This window comes from Choloepus didactylus, chromosome 1, assembly GCF_015220235.1.
Source record: "Choloepus didactylus isolate mChoDid1 chromosome 1, mChoDid1.pri, whole genome shotgun sequence".
Lineage (NCBI taxonomy): Eukaryota > Metazoa > Chordata > Mammalia > Pilosa > Megalonychidae > Choloepus > Choloepus didactylus.
Window position 1 is genome coordinate 210,145,606 of NC_051307.1, and position 19,105 is coordinate 210,164,710.

At 36.9% G+C, this 19,105-nt stretch overlaps 1 protein-coding gene across 7 annotated transcripts in view; it reads right to left on the bottom strand.

Moving 5' to 3' along the window:
- TASOR (transcription activation suppressor) overlaps window positions 1-19,105 on the bottom strand; it is a 62,905-nt gene that overhangs the window by 8,636 nt on the left and 35,164 nt on the right. For 4 of the 7 annotated variants that reach the window (XM_037798578.1, XM_037798566.1, XM_037798604.1 and 1 more), the window contains exons 12-17: window positions 10,515-10,587; window positions 10,358-10,429; window positions 9,196-9,891; window positions 5,298-5,713; window positions 4,112-4,256; window positions 2,855-2,914 (exon numbers count right to left, since the gene is read on the bottom strand). In XM_037798578.1, the coding sequence (XP_037654506.1) occupies window positions 2,855-2,914; window positions 4,112-4,256; window positions 5,298-5,713; window positions 9,196-9,891; window positions 10,358-10,429; window positions 10,515-10,587 (1,462 nt within the window). The remainder of the gene's footprint in view (window positions 1-2,854; window positions 2,915-4,111; window positions 4,257-5,297; window positions 5,714-9,195; window positions 9,892-10,357; window positions 10,430-10,514; window positions 10,588-19,105) is intronic. The other 3 variants (XM_037798586.1, XM_037798571.1, XM_037798609.1) reach the window with 1 other exon arrangement.

Here is a 19,105-nt window from a genome sequence, read left to right on the forward strand (position 1 = left end):
GCTCTAATCAGGATGGGCACCTTGATCAACCCCTATACTTTTTTGCCAAGTAATGCATACTGTGGTAATACCTTCTTAATATACTGTGAGAATTTTGTGTGCTAGGCAATAAGAGAAAATGCTAAACAGAAATGGTATGGGAATAATTGCTAAGTTGAAGAGTTGCATTCAGGATCTAGGATAATTAATTTAACTACCTTCACATTTGCTCTCACATGTGGGGGTGGCTTAGTGGATTTCCTGGTAAGGACTTCAGTTTATCAGGAAAAAAAAAAGGCTCAGTAAGACAGGAAGAGAATATTTCACAGCTACATTAACAGTAACATTTATGACAGTGCTTTCAATTCCTAAGATCATACTTTTTTTATTTTTCATCAAAGTTCATTTACAATGTATTTTTGAAACACATTTCAAAATAAATACCGTAAATCCCTTTTTAAGAGACAAGAGAAAAATTAACAATTTATGCTAAATCTATATTTTAGGAAAAGAAAAATTTCATGCTCTTTACCTAGAAGACCACATTAACACAATTTTCCCTTTAAAAAAATTACTAATTTTTTCTTAAATCTTAGCCAACATTCCTTTACAAACCTCTTCTATACTGTAGGATATGGTTCTTCTAAATCAGAAGGCCCAGGTACAAATAAAGTTTTCTAAACCATAGTACTTTCAAGTTATGAGTGAATTCCCTAATTCAAGTATACATTTAGGTGTAGCACCATGCCCTCTATGCAAAATTCAGTTTTGATTTTCCTTACTGTAGCAATTTTCTAACAGTTTAAACAGCCTACCAATCCAGTAGTTGAGAATTCATGAACCACTGTACTCATTAACTACTGCAAAAGTCCCTGTCAGCAGAGTCGGACCACTGAAGGCCTGCGGGTGGACGTTAAGAAGGGGTGCAAAATATCTAATGTGCTAAATGAGAATTAAAACTGAATCAAAGTTCAGAAAAATAAAGTTCCATAATATATCTCAGGTATACTGAATGTCCTTAATATCTTTCTTAACTTTACAACACTAAAATCAGGGTTAGTGTGCTAAGAAAATTTCTAGAAGGATACATAAGATATTGGTAAAAGTGACTCATCCAAGGAGGGAAATGTTAAGTGGCTAGGGGCAAAGGTGGGAGACTTACTTTTTGAAGTATGTATTTCTTACCTAAGTCTTACTTACTTCTTTAATTGTATACCATGTCAAAAGTCTGATTTATTTAAAAAAATTTTTTTGGATTGTATCTCCTAAAACAAATGGGTTGGGGGAGGAACTTATGAATTATTTCTTATTATTTTAAATAAAATACTTGTTCCCCAAACTTATAGCTATTTCTGATAAATGAAATTTCTGTAAGCTGTAATATAACTTTAATCCACATGGGGAATTTAGAAAAAAAACAAAACCATGAACCAAATCCCTTTTTAAAATGCATATATTCACTACAAAATTTTAGTTTGCAAGACCATGTTTACTTATATGATTTTATTAAGACTGACAGCTTTATATTATTTTAAAAATCTTACCTTCATCAATAAATGATTTAAAGGACACATATATGTCAATATCCATAATAATGCATGTTTTTTTCACTGTCATTTAAGCATTGCAGTACATTGATTTTTAAGCAAAAAGAAGTAGTGAGCTCTCTAGAGGCAGCATCATTCAGATATCTATACTTTTGTTTATAAAATATGAACATGGTATCCCAAATAAGAGGAATGCAGAGGCTGCTGGGATCATTTTGAAGAAAGATACCCGCTGTTCCCAATGAGAAAGAATTACTCTTAGATGCAAAACATGGATGAATTCAGACATAATGCTGAAAGAGATAGCCAAACAAAAAAAAGAGAGCATGTGGCAGTTCCATTATCTTTAGTTCAACAACAAGGATAACTAGTCTATGATAAAGAAGTTATATCACTGATTAATCTATGGCAGAAGGGGCTGGAGTACTGACTGGGAGGAGGCAGAAGAAAACCTCTGATGTATTGGAAATGTTCTACATCTTGAGCTCAGTGGTGGTCATGTATGTGTATGCATTTGTAAAAATTTATTGAGCTATGTATTAAAGACTTTCCTGTACGTTATATATCTGTTCTTCCTGGTTTTTATCCTCTATTCCTAAGAGGAGAAGTCCTTTTTTAATTTCTAAGAAGAGAAGAATCACTTTTACCTTTCCTTCCAAAAAACCAAAAAATAGTAAAAACACACAGAAAGCACAACAAAAGGAAAGCATCCCACAAACAACTGGAAGTCAGAGCACAACATCTATGACCACTTGCAGGAAAGTTCAACTGACTGAGCTCAGACAAAGGAAACCATATTCCAGGCACATACTGTAGCTGGTTAATCAGTAGTATTTGTAAATGTTTCTGGAATCCAATGGTTTTTCAATCTTTTACTTAAACTATCTACAGAAATTAGTTTTACAATTGTAAGTAAAAAAAAGAATTTGGTTAAAAAACATCCAAGATAAGGAACGGTATACCTAAAAGATAAGTGGCCTCATCACCTCATATTCTGTAAATCTAAAAGAAACTGCTTCTCATGGGATGTTCTGCAAAAATGGATTAAGAAAATATTCCAGTCTTAAGTCACTGTAGTAGAATCTAGTGTGGGTGAAGAAAGCATAGCCTCTATGAATATTCTTTCAGTCCCTTCTTTGAACACACACCCTCTGTAGTAAGAATATTTGATACAACTCAACTGATGATTTCAATACAAACATGGTTATTCCAAATTTTCTGTAATCAACAGAACTTAAATCAATGCCCTATTAATGGAGCATCAGAAATGCAAGCAGCAATTCTGAAGAAGGGCACACTGGGAGGAAAAGCAAAGGGAGCCTTCTCACCTGGTATTTGTTTCTCACCATGTTTCCCCAGCTGGTCTTCTGGGCTTCTTGCATTCCCTCCTGAGGGAAAGCATCCATTAGCATTTGCAGACTATCTTCAGGATCTGTGATACCTTTTAAGCACCTTTCAGACAACCCCAAATGCTAGCAAATGCAAGTATATTCTTTCTTTTGCCCAAAATAATCCTGAAGAGTCACTCAGAAATGGAAGCTGTTTCCCTTTCCATTCAGGCGATGGTGGAATATCAAACCTAGATGATGTGCCTTTGATTAGCTCTCAACACAAAGTATAAAGGTGTCTAAATGAGGAATGTGTAAGATAATTTTGTACTGGCCACTGCCCTACTCTTTTTTTCTCCCACTCAAGCCAAAGTCTCCGGCTCATGAATAAATACCAGTTCCCTCTCTATAACCACAGCCTTCTCTGGTAAGGTACAAGGTAGAAAATGGTGCTGACACCCATGGAAACCCGAGTTGAAGACATTAAAGGCCCTGAGTCTCAGTAGTTTTTAAGTCACAAACCATTCTATATATTTAGCAATAAGTTGTTTGTTTCCTTTAAAAGGTTAAATTGAGGTCTAGGAATGGAAAAGATGTGCCCTGGAATATCCCAAAAATGCTTAGCCAACAAAGGTAAGAACTTCGAATATGAACAGTATGTATATATGTATATGTATACACAGAGAAATCAGAATAGTAGAAAATGATGATCTTTCAACATCTGTTAAACTATTCTTGGACCATGGTTGAATAGGCTTTCTTTGGATATTTGGACCTCTATGATGATCCACTATTAAGAAATCAAATTTCCTTCAAATAGATGAACTTCAACACGACTACATAGTAGATAACAGCTTGTTACAGTGAAGTTTAATAAGTTGAGAAAAAAGCATCTGGTTGGCTGCCCAAAGACCACCATTTCATCTACATAGCTACCTCACCTTATAAGAAAATCAGTTTCTACCAACAATTTTCATTTGGAGGCTTAAATGGTAAACTCTATGGGAAGAGTTAAGTATGTCTCAATCCCTGTTTTTTAATAGGCCCTTTTGCAGATACTTGCTGATGTTGATCAAGAACAGCAGCACTCAAGAGATGAACACTACACTATTCAAAGTAAGATTCTGAAAATTTCAGAGCCAAGTAAGATGAAGACCTAATGACCCAAGAGTGGAACCTAGGAAAGATGAAACCCTTCAGAAAACTGGTCACTAAATAAAACAAAGCAAACCTATAGACCAGTATACTTGTTTTTACCTGTAATTGGAATCAGTTTCCAATGTATTTCAGTCTCTTCAACATTATTTGATTTAGACTGTTGTTTACGGAATCCATGTTCAATGGGGACAGTAGGACACAAACTGCAATCTTCAAAATTATTCACACTAATTAAATTTGCATCCTAAAAATAAAAGTACACATTCAGTAACTTTCTTTTAACTTGAATGTCAAGAACAACTATTTTCTTTTGAAGCAAATTCTCAAGCTTCAAACAAACTAAACATTACAAATGAGTAAAATCGGAATGGTAAAGTTATACTACTCTAGTCTCAAAATTAAAATATGGCTGTTTTTACCTCAAACATAATTTGATGTTGATTTAGAGCAGAGGTTGGTAACCTTTTCCTGTAAAGAGCCAGATAGTAAATACTTGAGGATCTGTGGGCCAGATACTCAACTCTGCCTTTGTAGCACAAAAGCAGCATAGACAATACCCAAATGAGTGGGTGTGGCTGTGTTCAAGATAAACCTTTAGTTACAATAGGTAGCTGGCTAGATTCTGACCATGCCCCCTTCTAGCCCTGCTTTAAAGTATTAGATACATCAGGAGGAAAATGGTGCCAATCTTGATACTGTTCCCAGTGATACAGCCACTTCTTGGGAGAGATAAGGCTACTTCTCAGCTAGAGCTCAGTTAGTTCTCTAAGCATGTATCAGAAATAAACTGAATGTCCTGACAACTGAGGCTGAGTCATGTCAGAGGTAACTCTAAAGGCCACTTGTTTTCCATTCCTACCTGCATAAGAAATACAAACTTCCTAACCTAGTAACATGGTACACTGACCTCAATCACCTCACCTTTGGGTTCTCTATTACTGCCACAGAAAGCCAATCCTTTGAGGATTTGATTTTATTATTAAACAAGGAATTAACTCCCAATAAGCCATTTCTGATAATATAGATTACCCAGGTCTATCTTCTACCACAATAGTAAATCTTTGACTCTATAAATCGTATAGGCAAGGAAGGAAAACAACTACTGCTGTGCCTATCTCTTTGTAACAAAGGAATAAATCTAAAGTGCCATCCTGGACAGAAATATTTTCTTTAAAGTGTATTTTATTTCTTTTTGAAAGGAAAAAAACACTAATCAGAGCACACCTATATCCTCTCTCCTTCACACACAAACTCACATAAAGATAAGCAAAAAACATATGCTTACTTCTTTGAAATGTAGTTTATGGTCAGTGCCTACTTCACTGGTAGAGACAGCAACAGGACACTTTAAAGATGATGTATCAATATCAAGCAATGGGCTCTGAGTACCCTTAAAATGTGCATTTTCTATTTTTGTACCAGTAGGCTGCTCAAACTCTTTCTTATCCTGGGTAGAATTCAACTTATATTCATGCTTTTGCCTCAACTCTTCATAGGCATCACCAGCAGTCAATCCTAAGGCTTTGTTGACCGTGTCTGTCAGGGATGCATCAGAATGGCGTGCATTTGCTAGTGTTTCTGATAACCAATTAAACAGCCTATGGATGTCAGCAATGCCTGAGTCAGAGGTATCGTGCTGCTGTCGTCTCAAGTCAGTACCATGCCTAGGACTACGGAGTGAGCCAATAGGTTGTGGGCACTCTGAAGAGAAAAAAAGAAAGAAAAGCCATTTCTTAAAGTTAAGTTTGAAAGGCCAGCAAACAAGTAAAAAACCAAATACACCTAAAAAAATAATTATCCTAAGACATTTATGGGCAAGAGCTCAACGAAGCCACTGGCTCATATTTTTACAAATACACTCATCCTTTACTTTGCAAATACAAAATTGGTTCTAAAATGTTGCACATGGGTCAAAATGCTTATTTAAATGCAAGTTAACTCCCATCATAATTTTTTAAAAAATAAGCTCACCAATCAAGTTGGTAATCTGGGTAACATGCATTAATAAACATCTTATAATTACCTCCAACTCTTACCACCAAAATTCCAAAGCCAACAGATGAAACATATGCACTTGATATTTTGGCAATTGTAGGAAGATGCACAAATTACACTTAAAACAACTCAAAATAACCATGACTTAATTTGATATCTGTCTTCTCCTTAGCTGTTGTATTTTGCCCACAAGGCACTTGGCCGACATCCTTAACAGCTAAGCTTTCTTGTGAATGACTAGATAACTTAAATTCATAACAAAGCTAGGAACCTAATGATACAAAATTGCCCTGAAGAAAGCTTTGCCAGACTTGCACCAAGAAAAAGCACTATGCAAGAACATAAGATACGTCTCTAAGCAGGTATAAAATTTGGGTAATTTGTATTACCACTATATTTAAAAACTTGCAAATGGAATACATATTCAGAAATTAATGTGCTTCATGCTGGGGAGGGGGAAAGGTGAAGCCTTGGTAGATGTCAGGATTTCTACTTTAGGAAAGAGATAATTACCACAGGGGGAGAAAAAAAGTATATATGAGTCTATATGAAATTATACAACAGGCAATAATAATCTAAAGAGACAGAAAGATCAGTGCTGGCTGGGGTGGAGTTAGATTAAGTACAAAGGAATATTTTGGGAGAAATGGAAATGTTCTATCTTGGAGTGGTGGTTAAAAAGCTGTCACACACAAAAAAATGAATAATGGGGAGGATGGGTTGTTTTGGGTGTTCTCTTTTACTTTTATTTTTATTTTTTTGAAGTAATGAAAATGTTCAAAAATTGACTGTGGTGATGACTGTACAGCTATATAATGTGAACTGACTGTACCCTTTGGATGACTGCATGGTATGTGACTATATCTAAACAAAATTGCAAGGGAAAAAAAAAAAGCTGTCACAACTCAAATTGTGCACTTAAAATGCATGCATTTTATTGCATATAAATTACACCTCAAAAAAATGATTTTAAAGTTAAGAAGGGGGGAGGAGAGTTAGGACATCACTTATCAAATGAGTGGGTTCACCACCAAATCAAGATCACAGTATTTTAAAACTTAGAATCCAACTTTTAAATCTGTCCTTTCAGAAATAAAGTATGCAAAATGACTAGAAGGAAACACCAATGAAGAAGAACACTTAGAAATTCAAGTCCGACAGTTATTAGTTCTAGTATCCACCCTTCTTGTCTGGCCCTGTTTCTCCTTTGGTCTACTATAATTAGCATGGCTTTCCTGCCATTTTAATTACTGATGAAGCCTGATTTCTACCTACAACTATTTTTTCACATACAAAGAATTAGTCAATAATTAGCTAAAATGGTTCTAAAAATTATCTTATTTACTGAGTATGTGTTCAGTGGTAGGAAATACAGCACAGAGTTTAGGAATAATGCTTTGGAGTCAGACCGAACTGAGTTCAAACATGGATTCTATCACCAACTACGTAACTTTAGGTAAAGTAATTTCACTTCTCTGAGACTATTTTCTCATGTGTAAAAAAAGGATATTAATGCCTACCAATGAAGATTATCAGAACTAAATGAGTCTGTATATGTAAAGCACATAGCACACAGTAAAGCACTTAATAAAACTCTCAGGACACAGGTCAATAATATAAGAACAGCACATATCAATAAGCATCAATCAGAAATCCAGGATAGGCTAAAGGAGATGGAGAACATCAAGGAGCAGAACAGACAGAAAGCTGAGAGATCTGAACTGCAAAGATGGTAAGGCTTTAGAAAAATGAAAGATGCTGCAGAAAAAAAAGAAAGAGAAGTAAAGGCCTTGACAATGACTATAACATATTCTGAATGGGGAGAAAGAGACAAACCTTAACCAAGGAGCATATGAAATTAGAGCAGAAAACATGGCCATCCAGGATGGATGTGGCCAGTTTACGGCAGTCTTGAAAGGCAAGTACAGAAGATGAGACTGGTAGCAAATAAGCAAAGCAATATTGAGAAGAAAATGATACTAAAATGAGTAAAAGAAAGTAAAACGCCAGGAAGGTAAACCAAGAAATAAGAAACTAAACAGGATGACAACACTGGAAACAAAAGGAGATACACAGGTAAGCAAAAAACCTGGAAGCTAATGAAGAGAGCAGCACTGTCAGAACTATCTGCAAGGATGAAACTTTTCTCTAACTGTGCTGTCTAATATGGTAGTATGGCTGATGAAATGTGGGTGGTCCAACTACGAAATGAATTTTTATTTCATTTTAATTAATTTAAATTTAAATCATTTAATAATGTGGCTAATGGCTACCACAATGGATAGCACAAGAAAAGAGGAAGTAAAAAAAAATGGTGACTGAAATGTAACTGAGGATACAAACCCTGACTGCTAGGGGAACAAAAGTGCAATAAGGACATTAATCTACCTAACCTAGTCAGTTTGAGATACGACTGAATTTGAAAACATATAAGTAAAATTGCTTAGTAAGAAATGGAGTAATACTCAGATCTGCCATAATCAACAGGAACAGAGGCAACAGAAAATGTAGACTTTTACATTAGAGATCCCTGAATGCAAAAGAATACAATTCATGTTCAAGGATTAGCAGTATGAAGACGTTAAAAATCTAGATGATAAAAATATTTTTAATTACTTGCAATACTGAAACAAACACATTTAATTCTGTCATTTTCTGTCAACTAAAGAAAAAAAAAGATATTTCTGGGGTGGAAAAGAATATATGTAAGAAATCATATTTTACAGGCTGGGAGGTTCCTTTCATTTACCCAACATCCTAAAAGAACCCAGTATTTTATGTAGTACTTTTCTAACTACAAAAATAAAAGAATGTAAGAGGAGAAAAGCTCTGATCACTAGGATAACAGCTGGATGTACTTTATTTTCTCATATTAGCCTAAGCCAAACAATTCAGAAATCTGAACATACTGCAGCAGGAATTAGGAAATATCCCCTAAAGGGCCAGATAATAAATACTTCAGGCTTCATGGGCCATACACTTATTGTCCCAATTCTGCCATTAGCAGTCACATACACTTAAATGAATGTATTCCAAAAAAACTTCATTTACAAAAACAGATGAAAGGACAGATTTGGCCCTCAGGCTGTAGTTTGTGGGCCCCTCTATTAGGGGAATAAACTGAAATACTTTACTATTTTTTTAAATTGGTATCATTATACTAAATAATAAGGAATCTGGTATTTTACCTTCATATGGATGGCAATTTTCAGATAAATCTCTGGTTTTGGTGAGCTTTCTCATATTTTCAGGCAGATCCTCAAGTTTCCGCTTCAAGACAGTTTTGCTTCTATCTTCAGTGTCTGAGTCCCCACTAACATTTTTTTTCCTACACTGAATTAAATTAATCAATTCCTTGACTCTATCCTTATCATAATCCAAAGAATGAGATGACTTTTGCTTTCCGGGTGTGATTGTTTTGCCCCTTGAGTTATTTCGCTTTCCAAATTTCATTTTTGTACCATTCATTTCTTCTTGGCCTTCATAATCTGAGAGTGGGCTGAACTGTTGAAGTTTCCTATTTTCTTCAAATAGCTCTTTTAGTTTACTGATAGGTAACTGATATATTTCAGGCCGAAAAATATAGCTATGCAAACAATTATCAATATGGGATTTATTTTTTGGAGCAGGGTATAAGAACTTTTTATCATCTAATCGTGAATCATATGCAAACATGATAAACTCTCGTTTACCTGAACCAAAACCTCGTTTAAAAAATTCACTTACGTACTTTTCCACAACAGAATGAAAATTTATAGTATTTATACTTTTGAATTCCTTTCGACACCGAATCAAAGAAAACTGTAAAAACTGAGTTATTTTTAAAACATCTGGTATGTTCTCATGCCTTTCCTGTGGTGCTGCACTGGTTGAAGCTTTTTGTGCTAGAAACAAAAATAAAGCAAACCATGTTAGCAACCAAGAAACTAACCAAATACAGATCTACGTATTGTCAAAGAAGTATAAAAAAATTCATAAATTACAGATGAAACAAACTAATGTATGCCCTAATATATATACCTAATATAGAAAATACATGAAGAGCATGCCTATAGGCCGAGGCACCTAAAACAGGCCAATAAGAAACTAAAACAAATGAAACAGCAGAGCATCTTTTTAAAGGAAAAAGCATCCACTCATCGAGGATCTCCTTTACTCCCTTATCACCTCTAGGCTATTCAAATGATGGCAAGAAAATGTATGGAGAAAGAGGCAGGGCAAGATCTTATTACTCCAGTATTTCCCAAAACATGATGTAAGAAAGACAAAATGCTCAGTGTGTTATCTGGAAAAATTCAGTAAAATATAGTTAACTGTAAGTAATTAAACTTAGATATTCAAAGAACTTACAAGAAACTACAACTCTAGGTTCTTGAAATAGAAACAAAGCATGTAGGACTCGAGACTTGGCAGTCTGATGTTCTAAAAAACAGAAGCCAAATTGGTTAGCAATGTGTTTTAATTAACAAGTTTAAAAAGAATTGTAAAAATTAAAGAGATTACCTACCATACGGAGAAACCATCTGACAAGGAGAGAGAAGAAAAAGGTATCCTCGGTCTTCCAAAGGTTTAACAAGAGCCTGCATTTTTGGGAGAGGGAAGAGGTTGTACCTGCTTTATTATTACCATAAGGCAGACACACACCACTTTCCACTAATTACAAAGAAAAAAAAAGTTCTTGATCATCTTTTGGGGACAAATATTACTCCTGAATTAGTTAAAATCTTTTCCACCAATTCTACTGAATAACAGGATTCCAATAAAATCAAATATCCTTATTTTTCATAATTTTAATGAAATAGAATATTATTGAAAGAATTCTTCTGGTTAACTGTGAATCTAACTTATTAAAATTTCCCTGAAGCCAAAATGTCAAGAGGCCAAAAACAACAGAAAATTACATCACATAGGAAGAAATTAGAAGATATGGAAAACCCGAACATCCAAATGAAAAAGCCAAAAGAGACACAGAACCTGGAGGAATTAATCAAAGAAGTACTCACAAACATCAATATTATGATTCAGGATATAAAAAACATGAAGACGACCCTAGAAGGGTATAAAGAAGAATTTACAAGAGTAAATAAAAAAATAGCAAATGTTATGGAAATAAAAGATACTGCTAAACAAATTAAAAATATTCTTGAGACACAAAACACCAGATTGAAGAGGTAAAGGAACAAATTAGCAAACTCAAGGACAGGGTGATGGAAGGTGAAAGCACAAAAGAAGAAATGATGAAAAAAATCGAAAAATTTGAAATGAACCTCAGGGAAGTGATGGACAACATGAAATGCAAAAATGTAATAATCATCAGTGTCCCAGAAGGTGAAGAGAAGACAGTAAAGGACTACGAAGAGTATTCGAAGATATTCTTGGAGAAAATTTCCCAAATCTTCTAAATGATATAAGTATGCAGATCAAAGATGCCCAATGAACTCTAAATAGAGTAAATCCAAATAAACCCACCCTGGGACATACTCTGATCAGATGGTTGAATGGCGAAGAGAAGGAGAAAGTTCTAAAAGCAGCGAGAGAGAAGCAATTCATCACACACAAGGGAAACAACATTAGATTGAGTACTGATTATTCAGCGGGCACCATGGAATAATTTTCTCAATTCTGAAAGAGAAAAATTGCCAACCAACAATTCTTGATCCAGCGAAATTCTCCTTCAAAATTGGAGAGCTTAAAATTTTCACAAACAAATGCTGAGACAATTTGTTAACAAGAGTACTGCCCTACAAGAATTACTAAGGGAAACTCTACCAGCTGAGAAAAAAAGAAAGGGGAGAGAGGTCTGGAGAAGGGTACAGAAATGAAGAGTCTTAGTAAGGGTAAACTTAAAGGAAATAGAGAGGGGGAAAAACAGATCTGACAAATAAAAACCAAATGATAAGATGGCTGAATCAAGAAGTGCCTTCATAGTAATAACACTGAATGTGAACGGATTAAACTCCCCAAATACAAGATACAGACTGGAAGAATGGATTAAAAAATATGAACATCAATATGCTGTTTACAGGAGACTCACCTTAGACCTAGTAACACAAAGAAACTTAAAGTGAAAGGATGGGAAAAAATACAGCCAAAAGAAAGAAGGGGTAGCAATACTAATTTCAGATAAAATAGACTTTAAATCCAAGGATGTTACAAGAGACAAAGAAGGACACTATATATTAATAAAAGGGACAATTCACCAAGAAGAAATAACAATCATAAATGTTTATGCACCCAATCAAGGTGCTCTAAAGTACATGAGACAAACATTGGCAAAACTGAAGGAACCAGGGGAGGAGCAAGATGGCATCACAGAGAGGTGTGTAATTTAGTTAGTCCTACAGAACAACTAGTAAATAACCAGGAACTAGTAGATAATCTGGAACAACTGTTTTGGGAGACATCCACGAATGGTCACACATCATACACCAGCCTGGAATGAGTGTAACAGCTGAGACTGTAGCACAGAATCATAAGTAAAGCTACAGAAACCCGGAGCTGGCGCCCCTCACCTTGGGCAAGGCAGGCCGAGATGAAACACTGCCATTTGGAAAAAAGAAACAAGTTACAGTGAAAGTAACTCAGTCAAGCTCCAACTGTGGTTTTAATTAACAAATATGGACTACTGAATAAAAACTACAAGCACAGATAATCCCTTACGGAGCAGGAAGGGAAGGAGGTTCCTTCCGGCAGGGAGGAGGCAGGGCTGACAGGGGAAAAAAAAACACATAAATAAATAAAAATAGAGACTTTTAGAGATGCTGGAGCTCTGAATACTGGAAGACGGCTGTGTCCCAGAAAAGGGGCACAGAGAACTGGGTACCAACTCTGGTAGACCTGCGAAACTGAAGGGCTGGGGACAGGCTCTGAAAAGTGGCTCTTGCTCTGGTTTTTGCTCTTTTTCCATTTTTTTCCTCTCTCATTCTAAGCAGCCCATTAGAGAAAGATTCAGGCATTTTCAATTCAGTGTTGATCCATGCAAGGGTGGAGTTAACAGAGCCAGAAAGACAAAGGAGGAATTCAAGTGGAAAAGGTAACTCCCTAGGGGATGTATCTTCCCTAAAAAAAAAGGGCTGGAACCAGTTCAAGTGGCAACCATTCTTCAGAAAATTCAGACCCCAGGGCCTGGGGGAAAACATACAAACAAACCAGAAACAACTTAACCTTGGCTTCTGACACCCTCAGCCCCTCCCCAGGTCAGGGTCCACAGTGAATTAAAGGGACTACACCTCTTTACACCAGTTGGGGAGCCACAGTTTGACAAGTGCCATCTGCTGGGCAGGATAGGAAAAGCATAACATCTAGAGGTCTCACAGGAAAGTCTGTCAATCTTCTAGGACCCACCCTTGGGGAAATACTGAATACACAGCCTCCTCCTGAGACCTGAGCCCCTCTAGTCTGTGAAAATCTGATTGGGGCAATCAAGGAAACCAGATGCCTAGACAAGAGAAAACAAAAAATCACACTAGGAGAAACAAAGATATGGCCCAATCATACTTACACTTCACTTATCTTACACTTCAACTGAGATATAGGAATTGAAACAACTAATTATTAATCAAATAAATCTCCTAAATCAATTGAAAAATCAATCCAAAAATCAAATCAACAAGTTGAGGTAAGACATGGCAAAAGAGATAAAGATTATAAAGACACTGGGTGAACACGAGGAAGAAATCAAAAGTCTGGAAAAACAACGGACAGAAGTTATTGGAATGAAAGACAACACAAGAGAAGAAGGACACAATGGAGACATACAGAACAGATTTGAAGAGGCAGAAGAAAAGACTCATGAACTGGAGAAGGACCTCTGAAACCCTAAACACAAAAGAGAAGAAGGGGAAAAGAATGGAGAGATATGAGCAACGTCTAAGGGAACTGAGTGACAACATGAAGCCCATGAATGTATGTGTCATGGGTGTCCCAGAAGGGAAAAAGGGGCAGAGGCAATAATGGAGGAAATAGTCACTGAAAATTTCACACCCCTTATGAAAGACATAAAATTACAGATCCAAGAAGCACAGCGAACTCCAAACAGAACAGATCCAAATAGACTTCCGCCAAGATACTTAAGCAGATTATCAAATATCAAAGACAGAATACATAAAAGATGGTGGCATAGAGAGGAGTGGAAGCTAGTTACTCCCCCCTGGAACAATTCATAAATGAAAGAAAAATTAGTAAATAACCTGGAATAACTGCAGGGAGACAAATGTGACTGTCCAGTCATCATACACCAACCTGGATTGGGAGGAATGCCCAAGATTACATCATAAAATCTGTAAGTAAAAACTGTGGACCCGCGCCTAGAGCCGAGAGCCCCTCCCTTACGGGAGCCTCGCAGTGCTAGAGAGCAGTATTCTCTCAGCCCAGCTCCAACTGGGGTTTTAGTATTAACTGCTCAATACAGCCAGTGAATCCCAACAAGCAGACAGAGGCTTTTGGTGACAACTGACCTTGGGAGAGCCAGGGGACATATCTGTCTCAGTACAAGGAGCCCAGAGGATCGGGTGCTATCTCTGGCTAACAGGTGAATCTGGGAGCTTTCTGTCCCTTTCTCTCTCTGTCAACCTGGGCGGCTCAGTGGAGAAAGCCTCAGCCATTTTCAGCTCGCAGCACTCTGACCCAGATAAGGGCGGAAGTGGCAAAGCCAGAAAAACAAAGAATCTATTTATATGCAAATGACCCCTCCCTAGGGGGCCTAGCTTCCTAAGAGGAAAGAGGAGGGGCCCAACTCTACTACCTGCCTTCTGTTCAGAGCCAGACCTGAGCTTGGGGGAGGAGAGCCGCGGGCGACACCCCTTACACCAGCCCATGACAGGCTGACAGGAGCCACCTGCTAGGCAGAAAAGCACAAGGTGTGTCAATCTTCTAAGATTCACCATCAGGGAAACCGGATACTGAATATTTTCTCCTTCTGTGAACTGAGCTTATCTTCGTCTGGGAAAATCTGATTGGGGCGGCCTGGGAGGTCAGATGCCTAGACAACAGAAAACTACAACCTACACTAAGAAAAACAAAGTTATGGCCCAGTCAAAGAAACAAACCTACACTTCAGCTGACATACAGAAATTGAAACAACTAATGCTAAATCAATTCAACAAGTTTAGAGAAAATACAGCAAAAGAGATAAATGCTATAAAGAAAACACTGGGCATACATAAGGCAGAAATCAAAAGTTCAAAAAAATAACTGGCAGAATCTACAGAAATGAAAGGCACAACACGAAATGAAAGACACAATGGAAACATACAACAGCAGATCTCAAGAGGCAGAAGAAAACACTCAGTAACTGGAGAACAAAACACCTGAAAGCCTACACGCAAAGAAGCAGATGGAGAAAAGAATGGAAAAATATGAGCAACATCTCCAGGAACTTAAGGATGAAATGAAATATAAGAATGTACATATCATTGGTGTCCCAGAAGGAGAAGAGAAAGGAAAAGGGGCAGAAGCACCAATAGAGGAAATAATCAATTAAAATTTCCCATCTCTTATGAAAGACATAAAATTACAGATCCAAGAAGTGCAGCATACTCCGAAAGGAATAGCTATGAATAGGCCTACACCAATACACTTAATAATCCGATTATCAAACATCAAAGACAAAGAGAGAATCCTGGAAACAGCAAGAGAAAAGCGATCCATCACATACAAAGGAAGCTTAATAAGACTATGTGAGGATCTCTCAGCAGAAACCATGTAGGCAAAAAGGAAGTGGTGTGATGTATTTAAGATACTGAAAGAGAAAACCCACCAACCAAGAATCCTATATCCAGCAAAACTGTCCTTCAAATATGACGGAGAGCTCAAAATATTTTCCAACAAACAGATAATGAGAGACTTTGTGAACAAGACACCCACCCTACAGGAAACACTAAAGGGAGCACTACAGAGTGATAGAAGACAGGAGTGAGAGGTTTGGAACACAATTTTGGGAGATGGTAGCACAACAATGTAAGTACACTGAACAAAGATAAGTATGAATATGGTTGAGAGAGGAAGGTTGGGAGTATGTGGGACACCAAAAGAAAGGAGGAAAGATAAAGACTGAGTCTGTGTAACTCGGTGAAACCTAGAGTATGCAACAATTGTGATAAAATGTACAAATATGTTCCTTCATGAGGGAGAACAAGCAAATGTCAACCTTGCAAGGTGTTAAAAATGGGGAGGCACTAGGGGAGGGATGCAATCAACGTAAACTAGAGACTATAATTAATAGAATCACTGTGTTATGCTCCCTTTAATGTAACAAAGGCGATATACCAAGGTAAACGCAGATAAGAGGGGGGGATAGGGGAGGGGTATGAAACACTTGATATTGGTGGTGTTGTCTGACTCTTTATTCCACTTTGATTTAAGCTTATCTTTCTTTTTGCTGCTTCCTAGCTGTCATGCTTGGGTTTTTTGTTGTTGTTTTCTTTTTTTTTTTCCCTCTTTCTTTTTTCTTTTTCTTTTACCTCTCTACCTTCTGTGACTCTTCCTCCTGCTTGGTGTAAGAAACGTTGAAGCCTTTTATCGATAGTGGTGAGGGTGGTGAATAAATATGTGACTATACAAGGAACCATCAATTGTTTACTTAGGATGGAATGTATGGCATGTGAACAAAACCATCTTAAAAAAAAATGGGTTGATTAACTGTACAAATATTAGAAATCTCTTCCATGAACCAGAACAAATGTATGACAATACAACTAGAAATTAATAATAGAGGGACATACAGGGAAAAAATATGTATCTATTGCAAACTATATACTACTGTCAGTAATATTTCATCATTCTTCCATAAACAGTAACAAATGTACTATACCAATATTATGAGTCAACAATGGAGGGGTGTGGCTAGGGGTATGGGAGGATTTGAGTTTCCTTTACTTTTTTTTTTTTCTTTCCACTTCTTTGTCCTTGTTTCTTGTCTAGAGTAATGAAAAGGTTCCAAAAATCGAAGAAAAATTAATTGTGGTGATGGATGCACAGCTGTATGAGGATACCGGGGGCAACTGATTGTATACTTTGGATCTTTGGATAATTATATGGTATGTAAAGAATCTCAATAAAAATTAAAATTAAAAAAAAAAAAGTCAAAGACAAAGAGAGAATCCTGAAAGCAGCAAGAGAAAAGCGATCCACCACGTACAAGGGAAGATCGATAAAACTATGTGCAGGTTTCTCAGTAGAAACCATGGTGAGAAGGCAGTAGTATGACACATTTAAGATACTGAAAGAGAAAAACCACCAAACAAGAATTTCATATCTGGCAAAACTGTCCTTCAAATATGAGAGAAAGTTTAAAATATTCTCAAACAGACAATGAGAGAGCTTGTGAACAAGATACCCGCTCTACAGGAACACTACAGACAGATGGGAAAAGATAGGAGAGAGAGGTTTGGAGCACAATCTTGGGAGACGGTAGCACAATAACGTAAGCACACTGAATAAAGGTGATGACCGTGAGTACGGTTGAAAGACAAACGTTAGGGGCATGTAGGACACCAGAAGAAAAGACAGAAGATAAAAGACTGGGACTGAAACCTAGAGCGGTCAATGACTGTGATAAAATGTACAAATATGTTTTTGCATGAGGGAGAAAAAATGAATGTCAACTTTGCAAGGTATCAGAAAGGGGGTGGTAGTGGGGGAAAAATACAATCAATGCAAACTAGAGTCTATAGTTAACAGCCACACTGAAATATGCTTTCTTCAATTGTAACAAAGGCAATACACCAAAGCTAAATGCATGTAAGAAGGGGACATTGGCATTAGTGTTCTTGCCTGACTTTTTAATTGCATTTTATTTTAATTTTACCTTTTCTTTTGTGACTTTTTAGTTGCCATTTTTTTCTTTCTTTTTATCTTTTTACTTTTTTCACCTCTTCCTCTTTCTTTAAGGCTGTATTTTATCTTATTTTTACTTTTCTTAAACCCTTTTTATTCTTTTGTTTCAATTCCTTTTTGAATAATGAATATATGTAAGTGCTAACTGTGGTGACGAATGCACGACTATTGATGATACGTCAAACGATTGTACACTGTGGATGACTGTATGGTATTTGAATATATCCTATAAAAATGCAGGAAAAAATCAACAGAGGGACATAAGTGCTGGAGACAACTTGGAGAGAGAGATGTATATATTCACTGTTGGTGGGGAAGTAGAATGGTGTATGTAGCCTATGAGGAGGACAGTGTGATAGTTCAACAAGAAGCTAGGTATTTGGGTGTCACAAGGTCCTGCAAACCCACTATGGGCTATATGATTGGAAGATCTAAGAGCAGGAACACGAATAGACATTTGCACACTGGCATTTATGGAGGCAGTAATCATGATTTGCAATGGACAGAGGTTGTCTAATGGTATATTGACTGATGAACAGAATGGTGAACTGTGGTAAGCATACAACAGAATACTGAGTGGCTAAAGAAGAATGAAGCTGTAAGACACGCAACTAGGTGAGTGGATCTTGAGGGCAGCATTTTGAGTGAAGCACGAAATAAATGAGAGGACAAACATAATGCCTCTCTAATATGGACTAATGATAACAAACTCTGAGAACTTAATCTTAGGGCACAGCTTATCAGGGGAATGCTTACTGTAATGGTCCCTAGATTGTAAGCTCTTACAGCAGTCACATCTATTCCTGAGTTTAACAGGTTATCTCTAAATCCTGAGATGCTGAGCTCCTTGTGTATAACCTGGTCAACCTCTGGAACTTTGGGTATCCGTGTGACACCAGAGACTTGGAGCTAGAACTTGGCAGCTATGAATGTCAGTATTACCCCATAAGGCTACTGCTGAAAGAGCTGAAAAAGAGTTCAGACCTGAATTACAGATATGAATGAAGCGGACATGGTTAAGACTAAGGCAAATCAGGCCCAAGGGTAAAGGATGATACTAACTGGGTTTAAAAACTACGACTTTTGTGCAAGACCAAGGGAGATGTTTATTTGGTGTAGGATCTATATATTCTGTAGCAAACTAGGTAATTTGACCTGTACAATCAGCTTGTTAGAACACCATAGGTGCATGGTGCTGTGAAATGGAAGTGGGACTTCCTGAGCTTGTACAGGCTGGAGTGAAATCCCGATACATCCCAGAGT